Genomic DNA, 23,548 nt, shown 5'->3' with positions numbered 1-23,548 from the left:
CTTTTCTGAAACCAAAACCAAGTGAGCTATTAGTAAAGAAATATTACAAATGGAAACAAAAGTTGAATTTAGAAATATGGAAATTGCATTTAAATATGTGGCTTAGAAAAGTCACCATAATCAGACTGCCTACTGTTCCCATCCCCACCCTACTCTAATTGTTGTACAGTTTACTAAAGAGGGGGTTTGGATCTGAAGGACCAACACACTTACCCAGAACCACTTCTTAGTTCCAATGGAAAAGATAAAGATAGATAGGCACCCACCTTTCTTTATGACCTTGGCACCCACCTGCCTTTATGACCTTGGACAGAGACCTTGACCCTAAAGTGTCATCTACTCCTATGGAAGTAGGAGTAGGAAAGAATGCAGACATACTGAAGGCAAGCAAACCCAAAATGAAAAGGACAGTAGTGAACCACACATTCTCACTTCCTTCTCCCAAACTCACAAAAACACCACCCTCCTTTCTTAGGAAAGAGTTGGCCGGGTGGCAGAAAGCACAAAAGCTTACTTTCCAGTAATTAAGAAATTACCTAAGCTAGGACATTGGAAAAGGGAAGGGGACAAAGTATTCCCCTTATACTTGTACAAAAATATAAAAATGCTGAATCCTATTAATAAAGATTAGTAAAATTTCCAAGTTGCATAGATGAAGGAGAGTAGGAAAATGCATTGACATATTAACGCTTCATAATTTTTTTATTTAAAAAAATTGTTCTTTCATTTGTTGATTCAACAATTATCTGTGCAAAATACAACAGTGAACAAAACAGTGGGTATGTGCAGGGGGGCTCTTTCTTCATATTCTTTGTAGGTTTTTAGTATCTCCACAATGTTCATAATGATATTATAAAAAGATTAACAATCTATTATCACTTTTAAATAGATATCTTTCTAAGAATGTCCTGTAATATCATTACAATTGATTATTAGAGAGTATAAATGATGCTTACATTTTGCAAAAGAGATATATGTTCCTCAAGAATGTACTAAGAGAATATCTCTGAGACAAAGGTATGTTGGGTTATGGCTTACAGTGCTTACTGTAAACAGAAGTGGGCTTATTTAAGTAGAATATAGTGACTTTATTCTCTCCTGTTATTCCTGTTACACTGGGAGTAGTAGTCTGAAGTTGCATTACAAATTCCAGAGGTCTACAGTTTAAACATATACTGTACTCAAAAACAGTTTGTAATATTAAGAATTGTATTCCTTATTAGAGTTTAATCATTACTGCAATATACTAATGCAAAGCTAGAAAAATAATTATATGAATATACACAGACACATACTGAATTCCTTTGTAAACATTCTAAGTTTTCAAATTTTCATTGTGATCTTTAACGAAACCGAAATGCATCACGGCATTATAAAGCAACTAAATACCAAAATATGTATATATGTATATACCTGAGGTGAAATAATGTTCAATAGCAAGAAGAGTAAAAATTTGAAAGGTGCATTTGATTGCATTGTTTTTCTTTCCCTAAACTAATTAGCTGGATCAAGGGAACAATTACTGGTCCTCTTTTTAATCTTAAGAAAATTGTCCTATGACATAAACTCAAACACCCAATGTTTTCACTATCATCTTCCGGCATAAGTTTGAGTATCATTACATGTGTAATATTCAATAGAAGGAAGACTGTATAGATATTATTTTATCTTTATAAGCTGATGCTTCTGTTGGAACAATTATTTAACAAGTGTTAGGGTCATTTTCTATTTCTCCTACTGTGTATTTTCTGAGTTGTGAAATTATTTATGGTTTGACTTTGTTTTCAATTATATTGATTCAGTGTAGTTTGCTTTTATATTTTATACACAATTCTGTATTAATGCATTCCATTAGTAGCATAACTTAATGTAGGAACAAGTGATTTTAGAAAAAAAGGTTTCTATATGCTCAATAAATGAATAACAAATTGATTATTTCCATACTTTAATAGACCTAAACCTTTATATAAGATATTATTTAGGGAAGGTTACTAACATCTCTTGGTTGATATTTCCCTTTTTACAGTGAAGATATTCATCCCTAGGACTTTTTTCTGAGTAAAATTTTTGAATGGGCAAATAAAATAAACATAGAAAAAAACTTAACATTTAACATGCCTCATTATTATTTATTTCCTAAAATAACAATACTCATTTAGATGTGGGTCCTAATAGCATTTTAGAGCTTGTTTTGAACTTTCAGAATGACACCACCATTTCATTGGGTGGCTTTTGGCCAGACACAGGTGGCAGAGCTTTCCAGGGCATATGCATTTGCCAGCTGGCATTTCTGCCTGTGATTGCCCTGCTGTAATAGAGGTCATTGGGTCTCTCTCCTCCTGCATGGTGATGGGCCCATTGCCATCTCTTAAAGGCAGAAGCAAAGGAAAGCTTCCCCTTGGCAGGGTATTTGCCAGCTGGCTCTTTCTGCTGAGGCCCTCCCCTCGCTGCGTGTGAACAGTGTTTGCTAAGCAGCTTGGGAATGTCGCACATTTGCCCAGCTGGGACATGAGGGCAGCAAAAGCCACTGCCCTGACCAAGGACTTGGCAACCAAGCAGTTGTGAATATTAAAAATGTGTACTTAGGGTGCACAATACGAAGAAAATTAAAATGCAAGAGTGATTTAGAGGAATGGAACAAAGGCAAATTTGGGATGATAACTTAGATAATTCAAAAGGTGTGTTTAATAGTTTTGATCCCTTAGATGTGTGCTTTGCTCACATCCCTGCAGTAATGCAGTATCCGGCTAACTCAGAGAGACAATATACCATTAGGTAAGACCTTAAATAAGAAACAACCAATTATTACTTGATGCTACAGATAAATCCCACAAAATGTTGTGTATTTTTGTGCAGTTGATATTAGATAATACATTATTTCAAATAGCAGCACTCCAGTTTCCTCGTATTTTTTTTCCTTTTGTGACAAAAGTATCAATTTCTGCTTTTTTGGTTTTTTTTTTTACAAAATGTAATAATCATAACTTCAATAGTAAGGAATTACAACCATGATTTGGATTTTACTTTTCAATGGAAAAAATTAGCAACATAATATAGGGGCAGGAATAATCAAACTACTAAGAACTACTGTGCTGTCTGTATTATCTGTATGCCCATGTCTGTCTTTAGATTCTCACAATAGTCTTTGAGTAATTTCGTTCCCATTTTAAAAGAAGGAAGAAACTGAGGTTCAGAGAGAGTGTACCCACATTTACACAATTAATGACATGGATAGAAGTCTAACCCTGTTGTTTCTCTTCTCTTTCATTAAAAAATAAAATAAAATAAAGCACCCGTTTTACTTTGCATTATAAATGTTTATAATTTATTCAAAAATTGTATTTATGTCAACTATGTCAGAATCTCATACTTTAGCTGTGACTATATTCTTTACCAAGTTAAATCACCTTTAAATGAATATTATTTCAAATGAAAATAATATCAACACACAGACATTTTATTTGTCTTTTACTGAAGATTATTGCTACAAGTAGAGCTAACCTGAAAAGTACAATATTACCAAGAAAAATATTGCTTTTTTACAATTTTTTAAAAGAAGACTTCAAGAAATTGGCTGCTTTTTCATCATTGTGCCCCTGGCTATGGAAGGGGCAGTATTGTAGATAGTAGATGATCAACAAATATTTGTGATTGACAAAAAGTTATTTACTAAATAAAGTTATATAGTATTTGACTTTCTATATTGACTCCTTTGCCAAATAATGATAAATTTTCCTAAACATTTAAGGTTCAACACCTTAATTTAATTTGTACATTGAAAAATTAAAGATCATTTGTCTAGAATGCATCAAAAGCCTCTGTGGATTAGAATTTAGCCATGACTTTTTAGAGAGAAATTTGGTTATACTCTATTCACCTCAGTCATCAATAAAGTTTTTGTAAGGACTGTTTCTTAAAAAATGGGGTGTAAACTTCTTAACCGCTACTTATCTTCAGTTAGTCCTTTAAAATGTGTCAGAAATACAATATATGTGGACAGACTTCTAGAAAAAAAGTTTAGTTAAGATATCACAGAGAAAAATATAAGAGAGGAGAAAGTTCAAAACAGGGACTTTTGTGTGTTTTGAATCCTTTTTAACATCTAAGGTTTTATATCTAACTTGGTAAATTCAGAGAGAAAGTAGGGGATTATGGATGGTTTAGTCTAGACTTTTATGTGGGGCAGTGGAAAAAGGAACAGTTCCTCTTTGTTTTAGTTTCCAAAACTATCTTTCCAGTAATGTTTTTCTTCCCTCCATCTGCATTCACTACTCACCCCAGCCCCGAACACATATAAGTGAAAAAATAGAAAGTTTACTAAAAGGAACAATGTTTGCCTATTTGTGGTTTGACATTAATCAGCCCTCCCCATTTAGACTTTGTGAAATGAAATTAATGATCTCTGATGAAGCGCTCATACATTCTCCCAAGCCCTGAAGATACTTAGATTTCTAGTGCACTAAAGATTTTCAAGCATAAGTCTTCTCTGGCCGTACATAAGATATTGTGTTTTCTCTAAGAAAGGAAGCATGTTTACTGTGCATGATAAAATATCCCTGAGGAAAACAACCTCACAAATAGAAATACTAAAATATATTTTTAAATCATCTTTAGCAAAATTTTATTTTAAAAGCTTCGAAAATGTATTTTAAACCAAAGACTACTGTGGTGCTTGGGTGGAGAACATTTCATCCACCAACCTTGAGTTCTACAAAACATACTTAGGGTATGCAGGTTTCTTTCTACTGCATAAAATCAGTACTAATTGAGTGTCCAATGGTTTATGTCTTATTTTCTGATCTATGATTATATATTTTGCTGCTATTAGTAATTCATGTGTTGGCTTTTTTTTTTTTTCTTCAATTGAATTTCAAGGACCAAGAGACCAGCTATACGATTATCAAATCTAAAGAGGCAACTATTACTGCAGAGGGTTTGAAACCAGCTTCAGTATATGTCTTCCAAATTCGAGCACGCACAGCAGCGGGCTATGGTGTCTTCAGTCGAAGATTTGAGTTTGAAACCGTCCCAGTGTGTAAGTCATTTTAATTACTGCCAAGTCATGTCTCAGTAATGGCTATCAAAAAAAGAATCGGTGGATCAATAACCTTCCCAGGACACTCAGTCAGTTTTACTCCCCTTTAGTCTCTCCCAGGCATGGCCTAACCCATTGGGCCTGGCCTGCTCATCATGTTTAGTCTATTGAAAGATTAAACATCAGGAAATCCTTAAGAAATGTTAAATATTGCTTTTAAAGACTTTTCCATTGCTGCCATAGATTATTGCACTATTACCATTTATTTTTACTTGTTTCATTGAACTGTTCTATGTTCTAAAAGGGTTAGTTTTTGTATAAAAATACCATAGAGAACTTTCTTTAGTATCAAGTTGGGCAAGGAAACAATGCTCTTAGATTTTCAAAAAATTATCTGACATTTGTTATTGCTTAAATGGAGTCTGGCAACATTCTGGTGTACCCTTCTTGTACATTTTTTTTCCCATAAAATACAAAACTTCTTCCTCTTGAATTAAAATAAAATATTTAGAACACATATTTTTTCCTAAAGTAAATATATTATAAATAGGATTAGGAGACAATAACTTGCCTTGTTTATAGATGAAAGGGATAACATTATCATCATTTTTGCTATGAAAAAAACACACAGGTATATTATAAAATGTCATACATATATACCTTTTGAAGCAAGATTATATAAGAATTAATGCTTTTTAAAATGAAGAAAAAAACATTGTGTATTTCCTCTTTTTGAAAATCAACAAAATGATAGCTTTGCTATCATGTTTATTTTGTAATGATTGAAAAAGAATGAAATTAAAATGTCCTAAGAGATGGGGCAGAAGTAGGGAATAGGGGGTCAACGCTTAAATTGTACCGAGTTTCTATTTGGGGATGATGAGAATAGGTTGCACACATCACACTCCTTAAACATATGATAGTTCCATGCACATTTCCTACTGACAGGTTATTCACTTACGTAATCACCTTAAGTGCAGTTTTCGAGTTCAAGAAATTTACATTCCAATATTTTCTTATGTCTGAAAAAATGTTGTTTTGGGCCTTTTCTCCTCCATTCGTAGACCACATCCAGTTGCATATGTTATACTTTATTGTTATTATCTCTTTACTTTCTTAGTCTTTTTTTTAAAATTGTGGAAACATATAAAACATAAATTTTCCCACCTCAACCCCTTTCCCAAGCAAACCATTCAGTGGGATTAATCACATTCACAAAGTTGCAATATCCTCAGAATCATCCATTATCAGAACTTTCCCTTCCCTCCAAAGAGAAACCTTATACTCATTTCACATTTACTGCCCATTGCTTCCAACTCGCACCCCCTCCCACCGTGGTAACCTTTACTGTACTTTCGTCTCTATGATTTTCATCTTCTCTGATATTTTCCTTGTGGTTACCATGGGGCTTAAATTTAACATTCTAACTCTATTAACAATCTTGCTAGCTTTGATATCAAGATAACTTCAATAGCATACATAAACTGTGTTCCTATACCCCTCCATTTCCCAACACTTATGTAATTCTGTCACAAATTACATGTTTATACACTGAGTCCCGAACCACTGAATTATCATTACATTTTATGTGTTTGCTTTTAAGATCTTGCAGGAAATAAAATGTGGACTATAAATTAAAAATACAATACTATCAGTCATTATTTTTACCAGAGATATTTATTTCTTCATGTGGTTTCAGTCAATTTTCTAGTGGCTTTTCCTTTTAATATGCAGAACTCCTTTTATCATTTATCGTAGAGCCTGTTTAGTGGTGACGAATTCCCTCAGTTTTTGTTTATGTGGGAATGTCTTAATTCCTCTCTTTTTTAAAAGACAGTTTACTAGTTGTAGAATTCTTGGTTAGCTGTTTTTGCTTTTAGCACCTAAATACATCTTCCCACTGCCCTCTTGCCTCTGTGATTTCTCATTGGAAATTAATAGTTAATATTATTAAAACTCCCTTGTATGTGACATATTGCTCCTCTCTTGTGATTTTCCTTATTTTCTCTTTATTTTTGGCATTCAATGGTTTGATTATAACATGGTGCATTGTTGATCTCATTGGGTTTTTTGGAGTTCTTTGAGCATTTTTGATGTGTATATGTATATCTTTCATTAAATTTGGGAAGGTTTCAGTCATTATTTCTTTGAGTATTCTTTGCTCCTTTCTCTCTTTCTTCTTCTGGGAGAAGCATACACTGGTATGCTGTTCACTTTTCTTCATTCTTAGCTCTTTCTACTTCTGGACTGGATGATTCAATTGTCTTATCTTCATGTTTGCTGATTCTTTCTTTTGCCAGCTCTATTCTGCTGTTGAATCTCTCTAGGGAATTTTTAATTTCTGTTAATCTGGTCTTCAGCTCTCTTTGTTTCATTTTCGTAATTTCCATCTCTCTACTTATTGCCTCTTTGTGCTCATCTACCGTTTTCCTGATATCCCTTAGTTTGTCCATGTCAAACATATTTAGGACCATTTTTGTGTGTGTCTGGAATGTTCTAGGTCTGACCCTTTGAAATAATCGATGGTTTCTAAAATTTTCCTCTTCTCCTTTGCCTGGACCATCACTCCCTATTTCTTTGTATGTTTTGCAATATTTTGTTTAAATCTACTAATTTTGATATTATAGTGTATTACTGGAATTTAGGCCCTGAGGCATTTTGCCCATAAGTTTGTATCTAGCTAATGTTATGAAAGAGCTTTTCTGGAGTACCAGGAGCTAACAAAAATAGAAAAAGAAGAAGTCAAAAAAGAAAATACCTTTCCCAGTCTTTGTAGATTGTCCTCTCAGTGTTCTTCTTCAGTGCTTAGCCATACAATTACTTTGGAGAATAGCTCCAGGCCGATATGTAGGTGCTTTCCCTCTCCTTTCATGAGTCTAACATTGTTTTAAGGATATGCTTGTTTTAGGCTTGTTTCCTCTTCCCTAAGAAATAGTTTCCTCACAATCCTGGGCACTCTCTAATCCTGAAAGTAACAGACTACAACCACTTGTCTGGGTTAAGAAAATTCCATGGTAAAGAAACCAGAAAGAGAGGAAATCAGTTTGGTTTTTGGTTTGATTCATATTAATTTACTTGTTAGCATATTTTTGTTAATGCCCTTGGTGTATAGGTGGAGTGAGGTGTTGATTTTGGAACCGTATATTTTTATCTGACAGTAAAATCCAAATAAAGGGAACACATTCTGTTATAAAAAGTAGACCAAGCTTTGGAGAGAAATGAAAGTGGGAGGTGTAAGTTTGTGATTTTACAATGTAACATTTCTAAATGTAAATTTAGTTGTCAGTTATTAACCACTGGCATGCGCAAAAATGTATTTATGAATGAGAGGGAAAAAAAGAGGGAGAGTGAGCATAAGTAAAAGTGAGGATGAGAGAAAGAGAGGGACAGAGAGAGAGAAAGCCAGAGAAGGAAAACATGAAGACTGAATTTATCAGGAAACACTCACATATAAGATGTGGGAAAAGAATGTTGAGACAATAGAACTGACAAAGCAATGTTTCAAAGGAGAAAAGAGAACATAGATTGTCCAATGTCATAGAAACTTAGAGGAGGGGAGTTGCAAGGATGAGAGATAATGTTTAATAAGGTCCAATCCTTTATTATGGTGGAGGGTAAGGTAAATGGAGAAATACTCAAAATACTTATTGCATTTATCAAATATGCCATTTTTCATGGATCTTAAGGGCAGAGCGAAAGAATGTGGTAGTATTGGTCCTCAGAAGAGAAGGTTGGTCTAGGCAACACAGTGAAGATGGTGCAAGCAAGGAAAGAATGAGAACGAGAATTAAACCAGAGATGGAAGTAACTAGTAATAACATCTGCTATTTATTTAAGACTGCAAACTGTTGAAGTGCTACACTTTATTCACATACCACATAATCATCCAAAGTGTATAATCAGTGGCTCACAGTATTATCGTATAGTTGTGCATTCATCATCACAATCAATTTTTGAACATTTTCATTACTCCCCCAAAATAAATATAAGAATAAAAATAAAAATTAAAAAAGAACACCCAAAACATCCAGTGCCCCTTATCATCTTCTATTATTTGTTTATTTTTTGTCATTATTTTACTCATCTGTCCATACTGGACAAAGTATCAGCCACGAGGTTTTTAGTCACATGGTCACACTGTAAAACTATATAGTTATATAATTATCTTTAAGAATCAAGGATGCTGGAATACAGTTCAACAGTTTCGGTATGTCCTTCTAGCTATTCTAACACACTAAAAACTGAAAGGGATATCTATATAATGCAAAAAAATAACCTCCAGAATTACCTTTCAACTCTATTAGAAATCTTTCAGCCACTGAAACTTTTTTTTATTTCCCTTCCCCCTTTTGATCTTTCTCAATCTCACGATGCCAGAGCAAGGCTCATCCCCAGGAGTCACGCCCCAGGTTACCAGGGAGATTTGCACCCCTGGGTATCACATCCCATGTATGGTGGGGGGCAGTGAGTTTACCTGTGAAGTTGGCTTTAATTGAGAAGCCACATGTGAACAACAAATAGAACTCACTGGTTCTCTGGCAGTGACTCTTAGGCTTAATCATAAGTAGATTTAGCTTCTTCTTTGTAAGAATAAGTTTCACAAGGGCAAGCCCCAAGGTTGAGGGCACAGCATATTAAATTGGTAGTCCCCGATGCTTGCAAGAATATCAGGAATTCCCCAGGTGGGGAAGTTTAAAATTTCCACATTTTTTCCCCAGTCCTTCAAGGGCCCTTTGCAAATACTTTTTTTTTTTTTATTCTCTGTCCAAATTGCTCTGGGATATATCCAGACATTACACTAACTGGAACAAACTATCAAGTTCTCATTTCCTATTCAAGGTTCCATGTAATTATAGTGCTCAAACAAACTGACTATACAGGTTAAATTAGTGTGCTACAAAAAATATAAATTTTGCACCAAATAAACATCTCTTCCCTTGATCTCACACTGATGTTGAAATTTTAAAATATAGTTAATGTCATCCTTTTCCCTTCGGTCTAATTTTCACTAGTCTTTACCAGATCAGTTTCATTCATATCACTTATTGAAGTCTGAGCTCCTTTTCAGCTTTTTAAACAGTTGCTGTATGGGCAATGCTGACTTTCAGAGCTGCAGAACTCTAGGTCTGAATCTCAGTTGTCACACAAATACCCAAAGTTCCAGGAACCTACCAAGTTATACATAAAGAGTTCAGCATCTCAGAATTTAGAAATAACCATGTCATGGTTAGGGACAGGTGTCAACTTGGCCATGTTGTGGTACCTGTTCGTCTGATTGGGTAAGCACTGGCCTGTCTGTTGCAATGAGGACATTTCATAGGATTAGGTTATGATCACGTTAGCTACATCCACAGCTGATTCCATTTGTGATCAGCCAAAGGGGAGTGTCTTCTGCAATTAGTGATGCTAAATGCAATCATGGGAAGCCTTTTAAGGAGGACTCAGAGGAGATAAGTTGCATTCCTGCTTTGGCTGGCGAGCCTCTCCTGTGGAGTTCATCCAGGCCATCCATTGGAGTCATCAGCTTCGCAGCCTGCCCTGTGGATTTTGGACTCTGCGTTCCTACGGTCACGTGAGACACTTTTATAAATTTTATATTTGCAAGTGTTCCCTGTTGATTCTGTTTCTCTAGAGAACCCTAACTAATACATCTTGGTACCAGGAGTGGGGTCTTAAGGAACAGAATCTTAAAAATGGGTTTTTATGAATGGTTTTCTACTCTGACTGGGCTCAGAGACTCTAAGGACTCTGATTCCCATAATCAGAATGACACTCCCAATCCATGGACTGAGTTGGCAAAGGAGATAGTCAAAATATCATCATTCGATTCTCCTAATGCTTCGCTTGTACGAAGCCAGACTCTGGGGGATAATGTTCTTGACACCTTTACAGAGTTTTGTAGAAATAAGAGTTATAGAGATGTTGGTTGGTTGTTGTTAGATACACTGTCTGCATTAAAGGGTGAAAGGGATGGGCTTAAGGCTTCAAACAAGAAGCTTAAGTGCCGTCTGAAAGATGTAGAGGTTTCTATGAGTATCCTCAAGGAAAATTTTATTTCCTGTAGCCGTAGACTTGAGATCTCTGAAAATCAGACTCAGAATCTTATTGTTAGAGTAGCAACTTTACAACGTAAACTGAAATCTCAGTCTTGCATGGTGTCTGCCGTTAAAGTGAGGGCATTGATTGGAAAGGAGTGGGACCCTGAAAAATGGGTGTGGTGCCACTCACTATTACTCCTAGTGATCCACTGGGAAAATTTTTGCTTCCTGTCCCTGCTACCCTGAGTTCTGCTGGTCTACAGGTTTTAGTTCCAAAACGGGGTGTGCTTTCTCCAGGAGAAACAACAGTGATACCACTGAACTGGAAGTTAAGATTGCCACCTGGCCACTTTGGGCTATTTATGCCTCTGGATCAACACACCAAGAAGGGAATTACATTATTGTCTGGGGTAATTGACCCTGACTATCAGAAGGAAGTAGGACTGCAACTACATAATGGAGGTAAAGAAGAGTTTTCTTGGAATATAGGAGATCCCCTGGGGCGTCTATTAGTACTACCATGCCCTGTGATTAAAATCAATGGAAAACTGCAACAACACAATCCAGGCAGGACCACTAATGGCTCTGAGACTTCAGGAATGAAGGTTTGGGTCACCCCACCAGGCAAAGAACCACGGCCAGCTGAAGTGCTTGCTGAGGGGAAAGGGAACATGGAATGGGTAGTGGAAGAAGGTAGTGATAAATATGAACTTCGACCACATGATCAGTTACAGAAACGAGGACTGTAATGCTGTTTTGTTTGTGTTATACTATTTAAGTTGTAAGATATCAAGTTTAAGAATGAATGTTGTCCAAGGATTTGCACCCTATTCTGGAGAGATTTAATGTGTTTCCAGTTATATGCAGGACAGTTGAGTATTGTCAGGTAAAAGAAAAAATGTGTGCTTATTTTTGTTTTCATTTGGAAATCTAAGGTATAGGTGCCAAGTTGACAAGGGGTGGACTGTCATGGTTAGGGACAGGTGTCAACTTGGCCATGTTGTGGTACCTGTTCGTCTGATTGGGTAAGCACTGGCCTGTCTGTTGCAATGAGGACATTTCATAGGATTAGGTTATGATCACGTTAGCTACATCCACAGCTGATTCCATTTGTGATCAGCCAAAGGGGAGTGTCTTCTGCAATTAGTGATGCTAAATGCAATCATGGGAAGCCTTTTAAGGAGGACTCAGAGGAGATAAGTTGCATTCCTGCTTTGGCTGGCGAGCCTCTCCTGTGGAGTTCATCCAGGCCATCCATTGGAGTCATCAGCTTCGCAGCCTGCCCTGTGGATTTTGGACTCTGCGTTCCTACGGTCACGTGAGACACTTTTATAAATTTTATATTTGCAAGTGTTCCCTGTTGATTCTGTTTCTCTAGAGAACCCTAACTAATACAAACCATTGCATCTCAGGAATAGATGCACCTGCTACAAGAGCCGGAACTTACAGGAAATAAGCTTTCCCCTGACAACCTATGCTCAGGGTTTGCACATTAATAGTTAGTCCACATTAGTGAGGCATTATAATGTTTGTCTTTTTGTTTCTGGCTTTTTTCACTCAACATACTGTCCTCAAGGTCCATTCACCTAGTTGCATGCTTTACAACTTCATTCCTTGTTGCTTTCACTCGATCTTCCATTTATGTATACACCACAGCTTGTCCTTCCATTCATCAGTTGTTGGACCCTTAGGCCACCTCCACGCTGCAAATTGTGAATTCTGCTTCCCTAAACACCAATATGCAAATGTCCATTTGTGTCCCTGCCTTCAGTTCTTTCAAGTATATACCTAATAATGGGGTTGCAGGATCATATAGCAACCCTATACTTAACCTCCTGTGAAACTAGCACACTGCCCCTCCAGATGGGCTGCACCGTTCTACTTCCCTCCCAGCAGTGAGTAGAACAGTAGATCCTTCTCTCCACGTTATCTCTAGCACTTGTATCCTTGTATTAATTAATTAATTTATTTATTTTGGGGTGCATGGTCCAGGAATTGAACCCAGGTCTTCTGCATGAAAGGCGGGCATTCTAACCACTGAACTACCCATGCACCCCTTTCTATTTATTTTTAAACAGTTTTGTTCACACACCTTACAACCCCTCCTATGTAAACAGTCGATGGTTCCTGGTATGATCATATAGTTATGCACTCACCATGAATTATATGAGGACATTTCCATTACTTCTGTGAAGAAAGAGGAAGAGCAAGAAAGAAAATAAAGAATAAAAAGTAAAAAGAAGAAACAACAACATTGAGAATTCCATCCCCCTTCCTTATATCGCTCTCTGATTGACATTTAGTTATGGTATATTGCCTGTGTTATATTTACTGGTACATATGACAGTGTTACTGTTAGCTACAGTAACTATTCTGCTGCCATCATATAGTATTGTGCTAGCCCTTCTGGATCTATGAAATCAATCCTGTTGAACATTCTGTACTCTGAAGTGCTAGTCTAGGTGCTTTATATTTATTATCTCGTTTTAATATTCACAATAATATAATGATCTGGGGAATTTTTCCCTACTTGGAAATTAAGAAATGAGACTAAATGTTGAATAATTTTCCTTGGCTCATATGTGTAGTAAGTGTTGGAACATGTATTAAAATCCAAGTCAAAATCACTCTTGCAAAATTAGATATACAAATTTATTTCCCTTAAGAGGAAATATCTGTGCAGGTTTCTAAACAGCAAAGAACAAAAGGGAGCAAAAGCCCTCCTGCAGTGAGGTTTTTGAAAGGACAGTGCTCTAGGAGAGACAGAGGGGACCGCAATGATGGAGCTAGGGATAGCAAAAGAATGACATGCAGTTATACTTAACCATGAAATTCAGACTTGATCCCTCTTGTTTATCAATTTAAATTTCTATTTAAAGTAAGTTTTGAATTTCTAAAAATGAGGGAAATGGAAACGGTTTAGAATATTGAAAAAATTCTAGGGGTGAGTTTGTTCAGAATTTATTAAAAGAATCAAAGGCATTGGAAAAGCAGTTAGGTCCCAGTCAAAATGTAATAGCTGTGAACTTTTACTGATCAAATACTAATGGTTTTCTCTAGAAATAGTGTACTTCTCCACCCACTCCCCCCCTAGAAAAAGCAGCTCAGGAAAAATGGTAACCATAATCTCAGAATAGATTTTTTTTTCGTATGCTGTATGGCGGGGGTCACATTTCGTTCTTTTTCTATGTGAGTATCCACTACTGCAGCTGCAGCATCATTTGTTGAATTTTTGTTTGTTTTGTTTTTGGGAAGTGTATGGGTCAGGAATCGAACCCTGGTCTTCCACATGGCAGGTGAGAATTCTGCCACTGAACTACCCTTGCACTCACTCATTAAAGAAATTTTAATAAAGCAAAACTGGGGAGTCTACTCCTGTTAATGAAGTAGATTTACCCTTCCTCATTTATGCTGCAGACCAGTAACCAAAGTTGTTTTTTTTTTTTTTTTTTTTACCAAAGACCTCAACATCAAAGAAAAAAGGAAACAGTGTAAAGGGAATTGAATTGCAACTATCATCACCCAAGTAAAAGGAGTTGAAGAGCACAGACAAAGGCTGTAAATAATTGTTTTACTAGTCCATGAACCAGCTGTTGATAATAGTAGGCTCTGAGGACTGCTCTGAAAAGGCTGCAAGTGCAGGACATTGCAAGAGAATCAGTTTTGGTAGAAAGAATCAGGAGTAGGTGACTAGAAAAGAAAGAGAAGTGTTTGGAGATTGATGAGGTAAAGATCTGGTTGGGTGTAAAAAAGTAAGACATGAAAATTTGATTGTTGTGATTGGTTTGGAAAACTTAAAATTTGAGATCATAGAGCTGACTAGTGCTACTCTGAAATTATAAAAATGATTTTGCTGTTAAGCAATAAGTCTAATAATTATCTTACTGAAAATTTCTTGAGAATATTAGTAAAACCTGTTTTCCTTTATAGGACCCTTACTTTAACAAGGAGTTAACAAAAGCAAAATTTTCTTGCTCATTTAACTACAAATTTATGTCCATAATTCCTCTTATTATAGTAATTGTATTGTTGAAAAATTAACTATTAAATCTAATTCCATAAACTTTAAAAAAGATTATGTAAGGAGTGCACGGGTGGTTCAGTGGGAGAATGCTCGCCTTCCACGCGGGAAGCCCAGGTCTAATTCCCGGACAATGCACGCATCCCTCCCCCTCCACCTCCGCCCCCAAAAAAGATGACTAAGTGAATCAAGTCTTAGCACAGGCTTGTCAAAATTCTGTGTGTATGCCTAGATACTCCTCTAAGTTATCTTATCGGTAAGTCTCCTCGCGGATTATATTTTTGCTTGAAATTAAAGATTTTTTAATTATATTCAGGAGAGGGACATTAATTTAAATTCAGTGATCTTAGCCACATCATTTTGGACTTATGCCTGTAACTTTAGGGAAAAATATTTGCGTTAAGGAGATTTTTTTTTTTCCTGAAGAACAGCAGCATGGGGATTCTAAAAATGTCAAATCTCATAGACATAGCACTTCCTATTTAGAGTAAGGTGTTTGAAGTCAAGGATGAATTCCCATTTTATCTTGCAAACCCAAGGTCCCTAGATGAATACTCTGCAAACAATATACATTCATTTTTTTAATGATGGCAATCAATGCCTTGGTAATACCTCTGCATTTCTATTTGGAAAGTAAATATTTTCTCTTAAAGATGCTTTTTAAATCACCCGCCTCTGAGAAGGGATATTAGGCAGAAATCTCAGCCAGGTGTGGCTGAGTTGCTTAAACCATGAATTGACTACTGACTATTAAGCAGCTCTTATTTGGAATGTATATGATCACTTTAACCACAAGCTCCATTTTCTGTGTTTCTTATCAGCAGTTGCAGCATCCAGCGATCAAAGCCAGATTCCTATAATTGCTGTGTCTGTGACGGTGGGAGTCATTTTGTTGGCAGTGGTTATTGGCTTCCTCCTCAGTGGAAGGTAAGAGCGGAAGCTGTGATTCTGAACTTTTGCAGCTGCTGTCTTCCTTACCTGATCTGACCATTTGGCTGTCAAAGTGCAACCCAAAACAAATCAGCAAACACCATATCAGTAGATAACCTCAGTGTATCAATGTGTTCCTTAAGTCTTACCTTGTCTATGTTGGTGCTCATTTTTAAGCACACAATTTCTCTTTTTCAGGTAAGCACCCATCACAAGGTAGTATTAACTCTCACTGTTTATTATGTCAGTAGTCCACCTATATCTGTTTTTCTGATATAGTTTTTAAGTGTGGATTTTGTTTTCCTCTCAAAAGTATTAATTGTTGCCTGCTTTGATTCTAATTAGTGTTTAGGGTAAGCCTAGTCTGCTTCTAGGAGAGTTAGAGAAATTGGACTGATAATTCTAGTTAGGCAGAATTCGGTTCTGACAGACTGACACAAAGCAGATATGTTGGCAAACAGGCATTTTGGGAAATAACCAGCTATTTTTAATGATTGCTTTTATTTTCAGTTTCTGGATGATCTCAACTTGAACACCTTAAGAACAGTGTATAATAATTTAAAGTGATTTTTTAAAAAATTCTGTATGAACATATAAACATATGTAGATTTTTCATTTTAAACAAACAGAGGAACTAGAGCCCAACAAAAGCTGTAGATAGAAGGTGTTTCCTGACAGGGAAAGAGCATCGTCAACCTTCGCACATAAAAAGAAAGCATGAATATACTCTGTCCCTACAACAAGCTTTGTAATTGAACGTATTTTCATTTTTCATTCAGACCACAGTTAGAAGGGATATTCAGTAATGAGGACTGTCATTTGGAAAGGATTTGGTGTTAGAACATTATAGAGACCCTGATGGAAGTCTTCACAGAAAGATTTACTCCTAAACAAAACTGTGAAAATGTACTGTAAGGTCCACAAAAAAAGTCAGGAAATCAATATTTATATTGATTTTGTTACTGCTCTACTCATTTACTTTTGACTTTTCAGCACCTTTTCAACTCATAAATATACAGAATTAGGCATTTATCAATATACTGCATATTGTGTTCTGAAGAGATTTATAACAATGTCCTTAAACAAGAGTGGTAATTGTTTATTTTTGTAAAACAGTGCTACTCCTTTTGAACATTCTTTCTCTTTATATCTGAAAAGTCCATTTTTGCTGGTTCTTGCTCATTTAAAATTGTTCAATAGTTTCTTAAGAATCCATTTAGTAATCTCTTGCTTCCTTGGTTTTTGTAGACTTCTAACCACACAGCAGTTAGTATTCTGTTGAGGAAAAGTAAGCTCAATTCCCTGTCTGGCTATCTGTTCTCCTTGAAGTCACCTGAGGAAAATGTTCTACTTCTGTCTGCTTTGTGTAAGATAAGCTAATTCTCCCATTCTTGCCATTAAACTTTCCTCTGATTTTGTCCAAATAAGAGAATAAAGTTGATTGAATTGTAACTTCCAATGAAACTACCCAAAAGGGTGAACAACTATGATATATGTTCAGAGCCGATTTGTAATATCATTTATTTAATTTTTCTTCTACCCAATTTTTTCTCCTCATTATCCTCCCCGCATTATTTATTTATGTTTTGTCATTTTCCTACTCATCTGGATAAAAGGAACATCACACAGTCACATTGTAAAAGCCATATAGTTACACAATCATATTCAAGAGTCAAGGCTATTGTAATGCAACTCAACAGATTCAGGTACTTTCCTCCAGCCACTCCAATACACCATAAACTAAAAAGGTTTATCTATACAATATATAAGAATAAATTCCAGCATAACCTCCTACTTGTTTGACATCTTTCAGCCACTGAAACTTTATTTTGTCTCATATCTCTCTTTCCCCTTTTGGTCAAGGAGGCTTTCTCATTCCCATGATGCCAGGTCCCAGCTCATCCCAACAGTTCTGTCCAACATTGCCAGGAAGATTTACATCCCTGGGAGTCATGTCCCATGAAGGACGGAAGGGCAGTGAGGTCACCTGCCAGCTTGGCTTAGAGAGAGAGAGAAAGAGGCAACATCTGAGCAACAAGAGTTTCTCGGGGTGGGGGTGGGGACTCTTAGGACTAATTATAAGTAGGCTTAGCTTCTCCTTAACAAAAATAAGTTGCATAAGGGTGAATCCCAAGATCAAGGGCTCAGCTTATTGAATTAGTTGTCTCCAGTGCTTACGAGAATATCAGGAATTCCCCAGATAGGGAAGTTGAATATTTCTTCCTTTTTCCCCTCCCCCATGGGGACTTTGCAAATACTTTTTTTTCATTTTCTGCCCAAATTACTCTGTGATGTTTAGGTGCATCACACAAGATCTCATGCCCTATTCAAGGTTCCATGTAGTTATGGTGTTCGAATAAACTCATTATACAAAGTAAATGAGATAATGTGCTACCGAAAATAAACACCTTTTCCTTTGGCCTCACACAGAAGTTGAGGTTTTAAAATATGGATCATAGCATCCTTTCCTCTGTTTTCTGATTTACCTCAGTCCTATCCAGCACAGCTTCATTCATATATCTAGTTGAAGTCTTATCATATTTTCAAATTTTTTGGCAGTTGCAGTGAGGAGTAAGTGCTGACTTTCGTAGCTTCAGTGCTCTAACTCTGAGTCTCAGGTGTCACAAAAATATCCAAAGTTGGGCAAACAATGGTAGCTCAGTGGTAGAATTCTCACCTGTCATGCAAGAGACCCGGGATTTCTAGCCCATGCACTTCCCAAACAAACAAACCAACAAAAACAAAAAATTCAGCAAATGATGCTGCAATAACAGATATTCACATGGAAAAAGAATGAAATGTGACCCTGCCATACAGCACACTGAAAAAAAAATACAGAAAGTTTCAAGGAATGACCAGGTTCCTAGAAACTGCAATATGGGTTGGTTTCTTCCTTTCTAATAATACCAGTAAGCAAATTATATTTGAAGATGTGAGGTTCATATGAAGATATTCATACTTGTCTTTTCCACACTTAAGAAAAAGAAATAAAATTGGAGAAAGAAAGGGTCTAGAAGTCAATACATATGTGTTTGAGAACTTAGTATGTACTTCTATATATATATATAGGAAACATAGGAAGTAGTTTGTTGTAAATATAGGAAGTAGTTTATTATAAATGCAGCACAGTGTACTGACTTATATAATATTCAGTACTGTTAATGTGTATTTATTGATGATATTAGGCTAAGGATTTTCTGACATATAATATTCAGTACTGTTAATGTGTATTTATTGATGATATTGGGCTAAGGATTCTTGCTTACCTGAATGCAAATCAGCCTTTATTCTCAATAAATTTCCTTCCCATTTATATAGATACAATCTATTAAAAACAATTCACATTTTATGTTTATAATATTAAATAAAACGTGTAAGTGAACTCTACCTATTATTTGGTAACTCATAGATAGCATAGCTTTAATCATAGCACATACACAACACACAGACGACTTCCACAAGTAGCTGGCATTGTTTGACAAGAGTAAATAAATTTTAGTATAGTCTCTTAGTCATACTGGAGAAACATCTATACTTAAGAGACAGCTTAATTTTCAGCATAATTAAAACTGGTTTCATAAGATAATTTTTTGATGTGGTCTCTTATAAATGTATTCTACTTTTAAAAAATAAAAACACTTTATGAATTAGTCATTGTTTGCTCATTTTAAAAATATTTCTTAATCCAATTTAATATTATAACACACTTTGCCTAAAATGCTGAGGCCAGGCATTTGCAGTTGAAAGGATAATAAATTTCACTAAGAAATAGTATGGTGTTTCTGTTTTTTAGCATCTTTTTTTTGGCATGAAATTTTCATTATTTCATTTCTTGAATGTACATTCTTGAATTCCAAGGGAACATATTTGTTATATGATAGGAAGATCTTTGGCTGTTATATTTTACTCTTCATGGGCAAGTTATTTGATGTTTATATTTTATAAATATACTTCTTTAAAAGCCAAATTATACGATTTTTTAAAGATTTTTCTTACCTCTGTAAAGGCAATGAATCAAGCAACTCTGGTTTGAGACTAAAGAAATCTTATCTCTTCTATTGTACCTAGAGTGTTCTGAATTATCTCAGAAAAGATTTTTTACTATTATGAAGTAATATGACTACACATTATGAAGTAATGTGACTACAAAGTCTAACACAAACTTTGGAAATTACAGCTGAACACCAACAAATTATTGAAAACAGCCTTTCCTTGGAGTGGTCTAAGGACATTGAAATCTATAAAATGTTTCTTCCTCTCTTCTCTACCAAATTATGATTGATAATCTCATTCAAACAATATAAAGACATTTAGACTAACCTCTCACTTTGAACTTGCTCTCTTTTATCACTTTTTAATTCTTCGAAAATGATATTTGCTTCTTACCAATGTATGTTTTAATTGAAAATAATTTGCTACATCATTGATGATAAAGATAAATTAATTTAATTTTGATAGATTATAAAAATATAAATATCGCTAGTGTATAATATTCACTGAAATTTATGTCTTTATTTGGGTCCATGAAAAAATGTATCTTGAAGATCCATATTCATTGACAATTTATATTTGTATTCCTACCCAAGAAAATACACTCATAGATTATAACACATTGAATAGCATGAGACTAATATATTTCAAAGCAAAATCTACCTTTTTTGTTCTCATATACACTGAGAATGAAAAACAGGTCGAATATGTAGACTTTCTTATCCTTTTGGTCTTAAAATGATTATGCAGAAATCTTTTCAGAACTTCCTACCTGAATACAATTTAAAATAGCAATGATAAGGGTCAATCTTGAATGAAAAAATTCCTATTTTAGAAATGAAAGTCATGTAACATTAATATTCTCGAAAATTCTAGAATTTTTGTGACTTTCTCTTTTAAATGTCCTAAATATTCCATAGGATATTTTATGTAAAGTTTAGTCTCTCCTTTTACTTCTTTCTTTCTAGTAGATCATTAAATTATCCTTTCCAGAAAATGAAAAACAACTGGCATGCCCTCAGAAAACTATTAGCTAATTACCCTATAATGTAAATACATTAAAACTTCTGATATTCATGGTTTACTGTGGTTTTTAATCTCTCATTGGGTGACTTTAATAACTTTATTATTATTATATGCTAATTTTGTCTTTTTTCCTAAAATGTGCTATTTTGTGGATATAAATTGCTTAATCACTAGTTTTACACCAGTGATTAGCAGCCCCACTGACAACTGTATATTTTAGAAAGTCCATTACTATGTTCTTTTTCTTTTCTTTTCTTTAAAAATATTCATTGATATTATTAGATCAGCTTTTTCTGTCTTCCTATTTCAAACATATGGACTAAATTCTGAAAATTGATTACCGGACACTGTTTATTCTGATATAAAGCTTAAATGGCTTAGTGAATACAAAGGAAAGTAAATCTTTTAGTGTGCAAAATTTATTTCTTCCTCGAACATTCTAAATATAGGATTAATGAGGTTAACGCATAATTTTTAAAATTCCCTCTTATCTCTTATCATGCATTCATGAATATAATTATTTTCTTAAAAAAATCAGTTTTTATTTTATTTTCAAATAATCTCACATGAATAAGAGGCAAAAGACGTGTTGCACACTAAACTTACGCATATGGGCTCACATGCTCTTGCACATAAACACTAAAAAGGTAAAGTCTTTGCCAATTTTGAAGTTGGAAGGAAAAAAAAAAACCCTACAACTCCTGAGGAGGTGGAATGTTTCCCCCTTGTTTCTTGGCCATGGACATAATTTTGAACTATTCATTTTGTGACTTTCATGCTGTGATGTTCCTGAGACGATGAATTTAGCCTGCAGGGTGGCTTAATTCTTCTTAAAAAAAAAAAAGAGAGATTAATTGTTTTCTGGGCAATAGATCTCTGTCCTGGTCATGTTCAAATCCTCTAGCTGGACACATCTGTTAAACCCAGTTCCCCTTTGCCTTTCAATAAAAATTAGAAACTCGTTTGAATGTCTCCTAATTTCCTGAGATGAAAATTCTTCAGAAGTCAATGGATATTGTGCAGGGAGTCTAACAAACCTGTCAAAATTAAGATGCAGAAACTGTGCCAGAAATTTAGAGAAATCATAGGAAATTGTTAAGTCTTTGGAGGCTTAAAAGAATGAATTTATAGAAAACATTGCTTTAAGATTTTTTGTTGCTTGAAAACAATATTGATATTTAGCATTTTGTAATTATTTTTAAGTCCCTTAAAGCATAACAGCTTGTAAATAATATATTTCCAATCATCCATTCTACAAATATTGTTTGAGCATCTATTAAGCATTAGATACCAAGATAAGTCCTGGACATGTCTCCAACTACTTCCATTTTATTTAGTAGCATTTTATTAGACAGAACTTCATAAAAAGTGAAGTACAAACATTAAAGACATAGAGAAGGGTTTGCTATAAAATTGGAATCGTTGTCTTAGTGGTAATGTTAATAACATTTTTATTTGTTCCGAAAACATGGTCTTATTTATTAACTGAAGAAATATTTAAGTTCTTACTGTGTACAGGCACTTTTCTTATGTTAGCAAAAGCAGTGGTTTCTGGGCAAAATCTCACTTAGAAACTGTATTTAATATTTATTTGGAGCCAAATAAAACAATTTCATGGGCATTTAGAATGCAGCCATTAAATTAGACAACTGCTGGAGTTTTGCTTACATCTGTTATTGAAGAAGCATAAGTTTCTCAAGGGAATACATTTTAAGGGGTGCCAATGATTCTAAAACCTTCAGTAAAGCTTCACTGCCTAATGGAAGGATTACAATAATAATATTAATAATTTTAGGTATAATAATACCTAACTTGAATTACATAGAACATACTATTAGGCACTGCTCTAAGAGTTTTTAATATACTATCTCATGTTACCAGTAACACTATGTACCAGAACTAGTTATATCACTAATGTACAGCTGATAAAATAGTCTTTTGGGCTGTTTCTTGAACATTGTAACAATGGCCTTGCCTTAAGGTCTTTGTACCAGCTCTTCCTACTGCCCAAAACTTCTTTGGCCCTGAGAACTGCATTCTCACCTTCGTATCTCTTTTAAATCTTTGATCAAATCCTAATCTCTCAATTGGGCTTACTATAATAATGACCCATGATTTCTTTCCCTGCACTTTAGATCTCCCATGCTGTGCTTTGTTCTCCTCATACCCTATACAAATTGCTTCCTCTTGTCTGTATCCCTTAATAGAATATAAGATCCAAATCGGTAGGGATTTTAATCTGCGTTTTTCCTGCTGGAAAAGTTTCTGGAAAACACATGATTGAATTTGAACAATGATATGTCATTTGTCCTGGTACACAGTTAGTTAGTGAAGGTCCAGGGCTTGAACCTATCTCTGACTTCAGGCCTCTTGCTTTTCTCTATAAAGCTTCCACATGATTTAATTGAAAGTGTTAACTTTAGCATTTAAAAAATTTTCCTCTTGAAGTATTTTCAATACTTGATCATTCAACTATGTCATTTTGGTGACATTCCGAACTCTTACATA

At 35.0% G+C, this 23,548-nt stretch overlaps 1 protein-coding gene and 1 long non-coding RNA gene across 12 annotated transcripts in view; one reads left to right on the top strand and one right to left on the bottom strand.

Moving 5' to 3' along the window:
- LOC143663291 (uncharacterized) overlaps positions 1–20,094 on the bottom strand; it is a 31,425-nt gene extending 11,331 nt beyond the window's left edge. The window contains exons 1-2 of the long non-coding RNA XR_013165896.1: positions 20,021–20,094; positions 18,807–18,845 (exon numbers count right to left, since the gene is read on the bottom strand). This is a non-coding gene — a long non-coding RNA (uncharacterized LOC143663291). The remainder of the gene's footprint in view (positions 1–18,806; positions 18,846–20,020) is intronic.
- Positions 1–23,548, top strand: part of EPHA5 (EPH receptor A5) — a 363,905-nt gene that overhangs the window by 270,100 nt on the left and 70,257 nt on the right. For 7 of the 11 annotated variants that reach the window (XM_077136996.1, XM_077136997.1, XM_077137002.1 and 4 more), the window contains 2 exons: positions 4,876–5,035; positions 15,916–16,021. In XM_077136996.1, coding sequence (XP_076993111.1) covers positions 4,876–5,035; positions 15,916–16,021 — 266 coding nt within the window. The remainder of the gene's footprint in view (positions 1–4,875; positions 5,036–15,915; positions 16,022–23,548) is intronic. The other 4 variants (XM_077136999.1, XM_077137003.1, XM_077136992.1 and 1 more) reach the window with 1 other exon arrangement.

Source organism: Tamandua tetradactyla, chromosome 19 (assembly GCF_023851605.1).
Source record: "Tamandua tetradactyla isolate mTamTet1 chromosome 19, mTamTet1.pri, whole genome shotgun sequence".
Taxonomy (NCBI): domain Eukaryota; kingdom Metazoa; phylum Chordata; class Mammalia; order Pilosa; family Myrmecophagidae; genus Tamandua; species Tamandua tetradactyla.
Note: the sequence above shows the minus strand (reverse complement) of the source record. Positions and strands in the feature narration are given on the sequence as shown.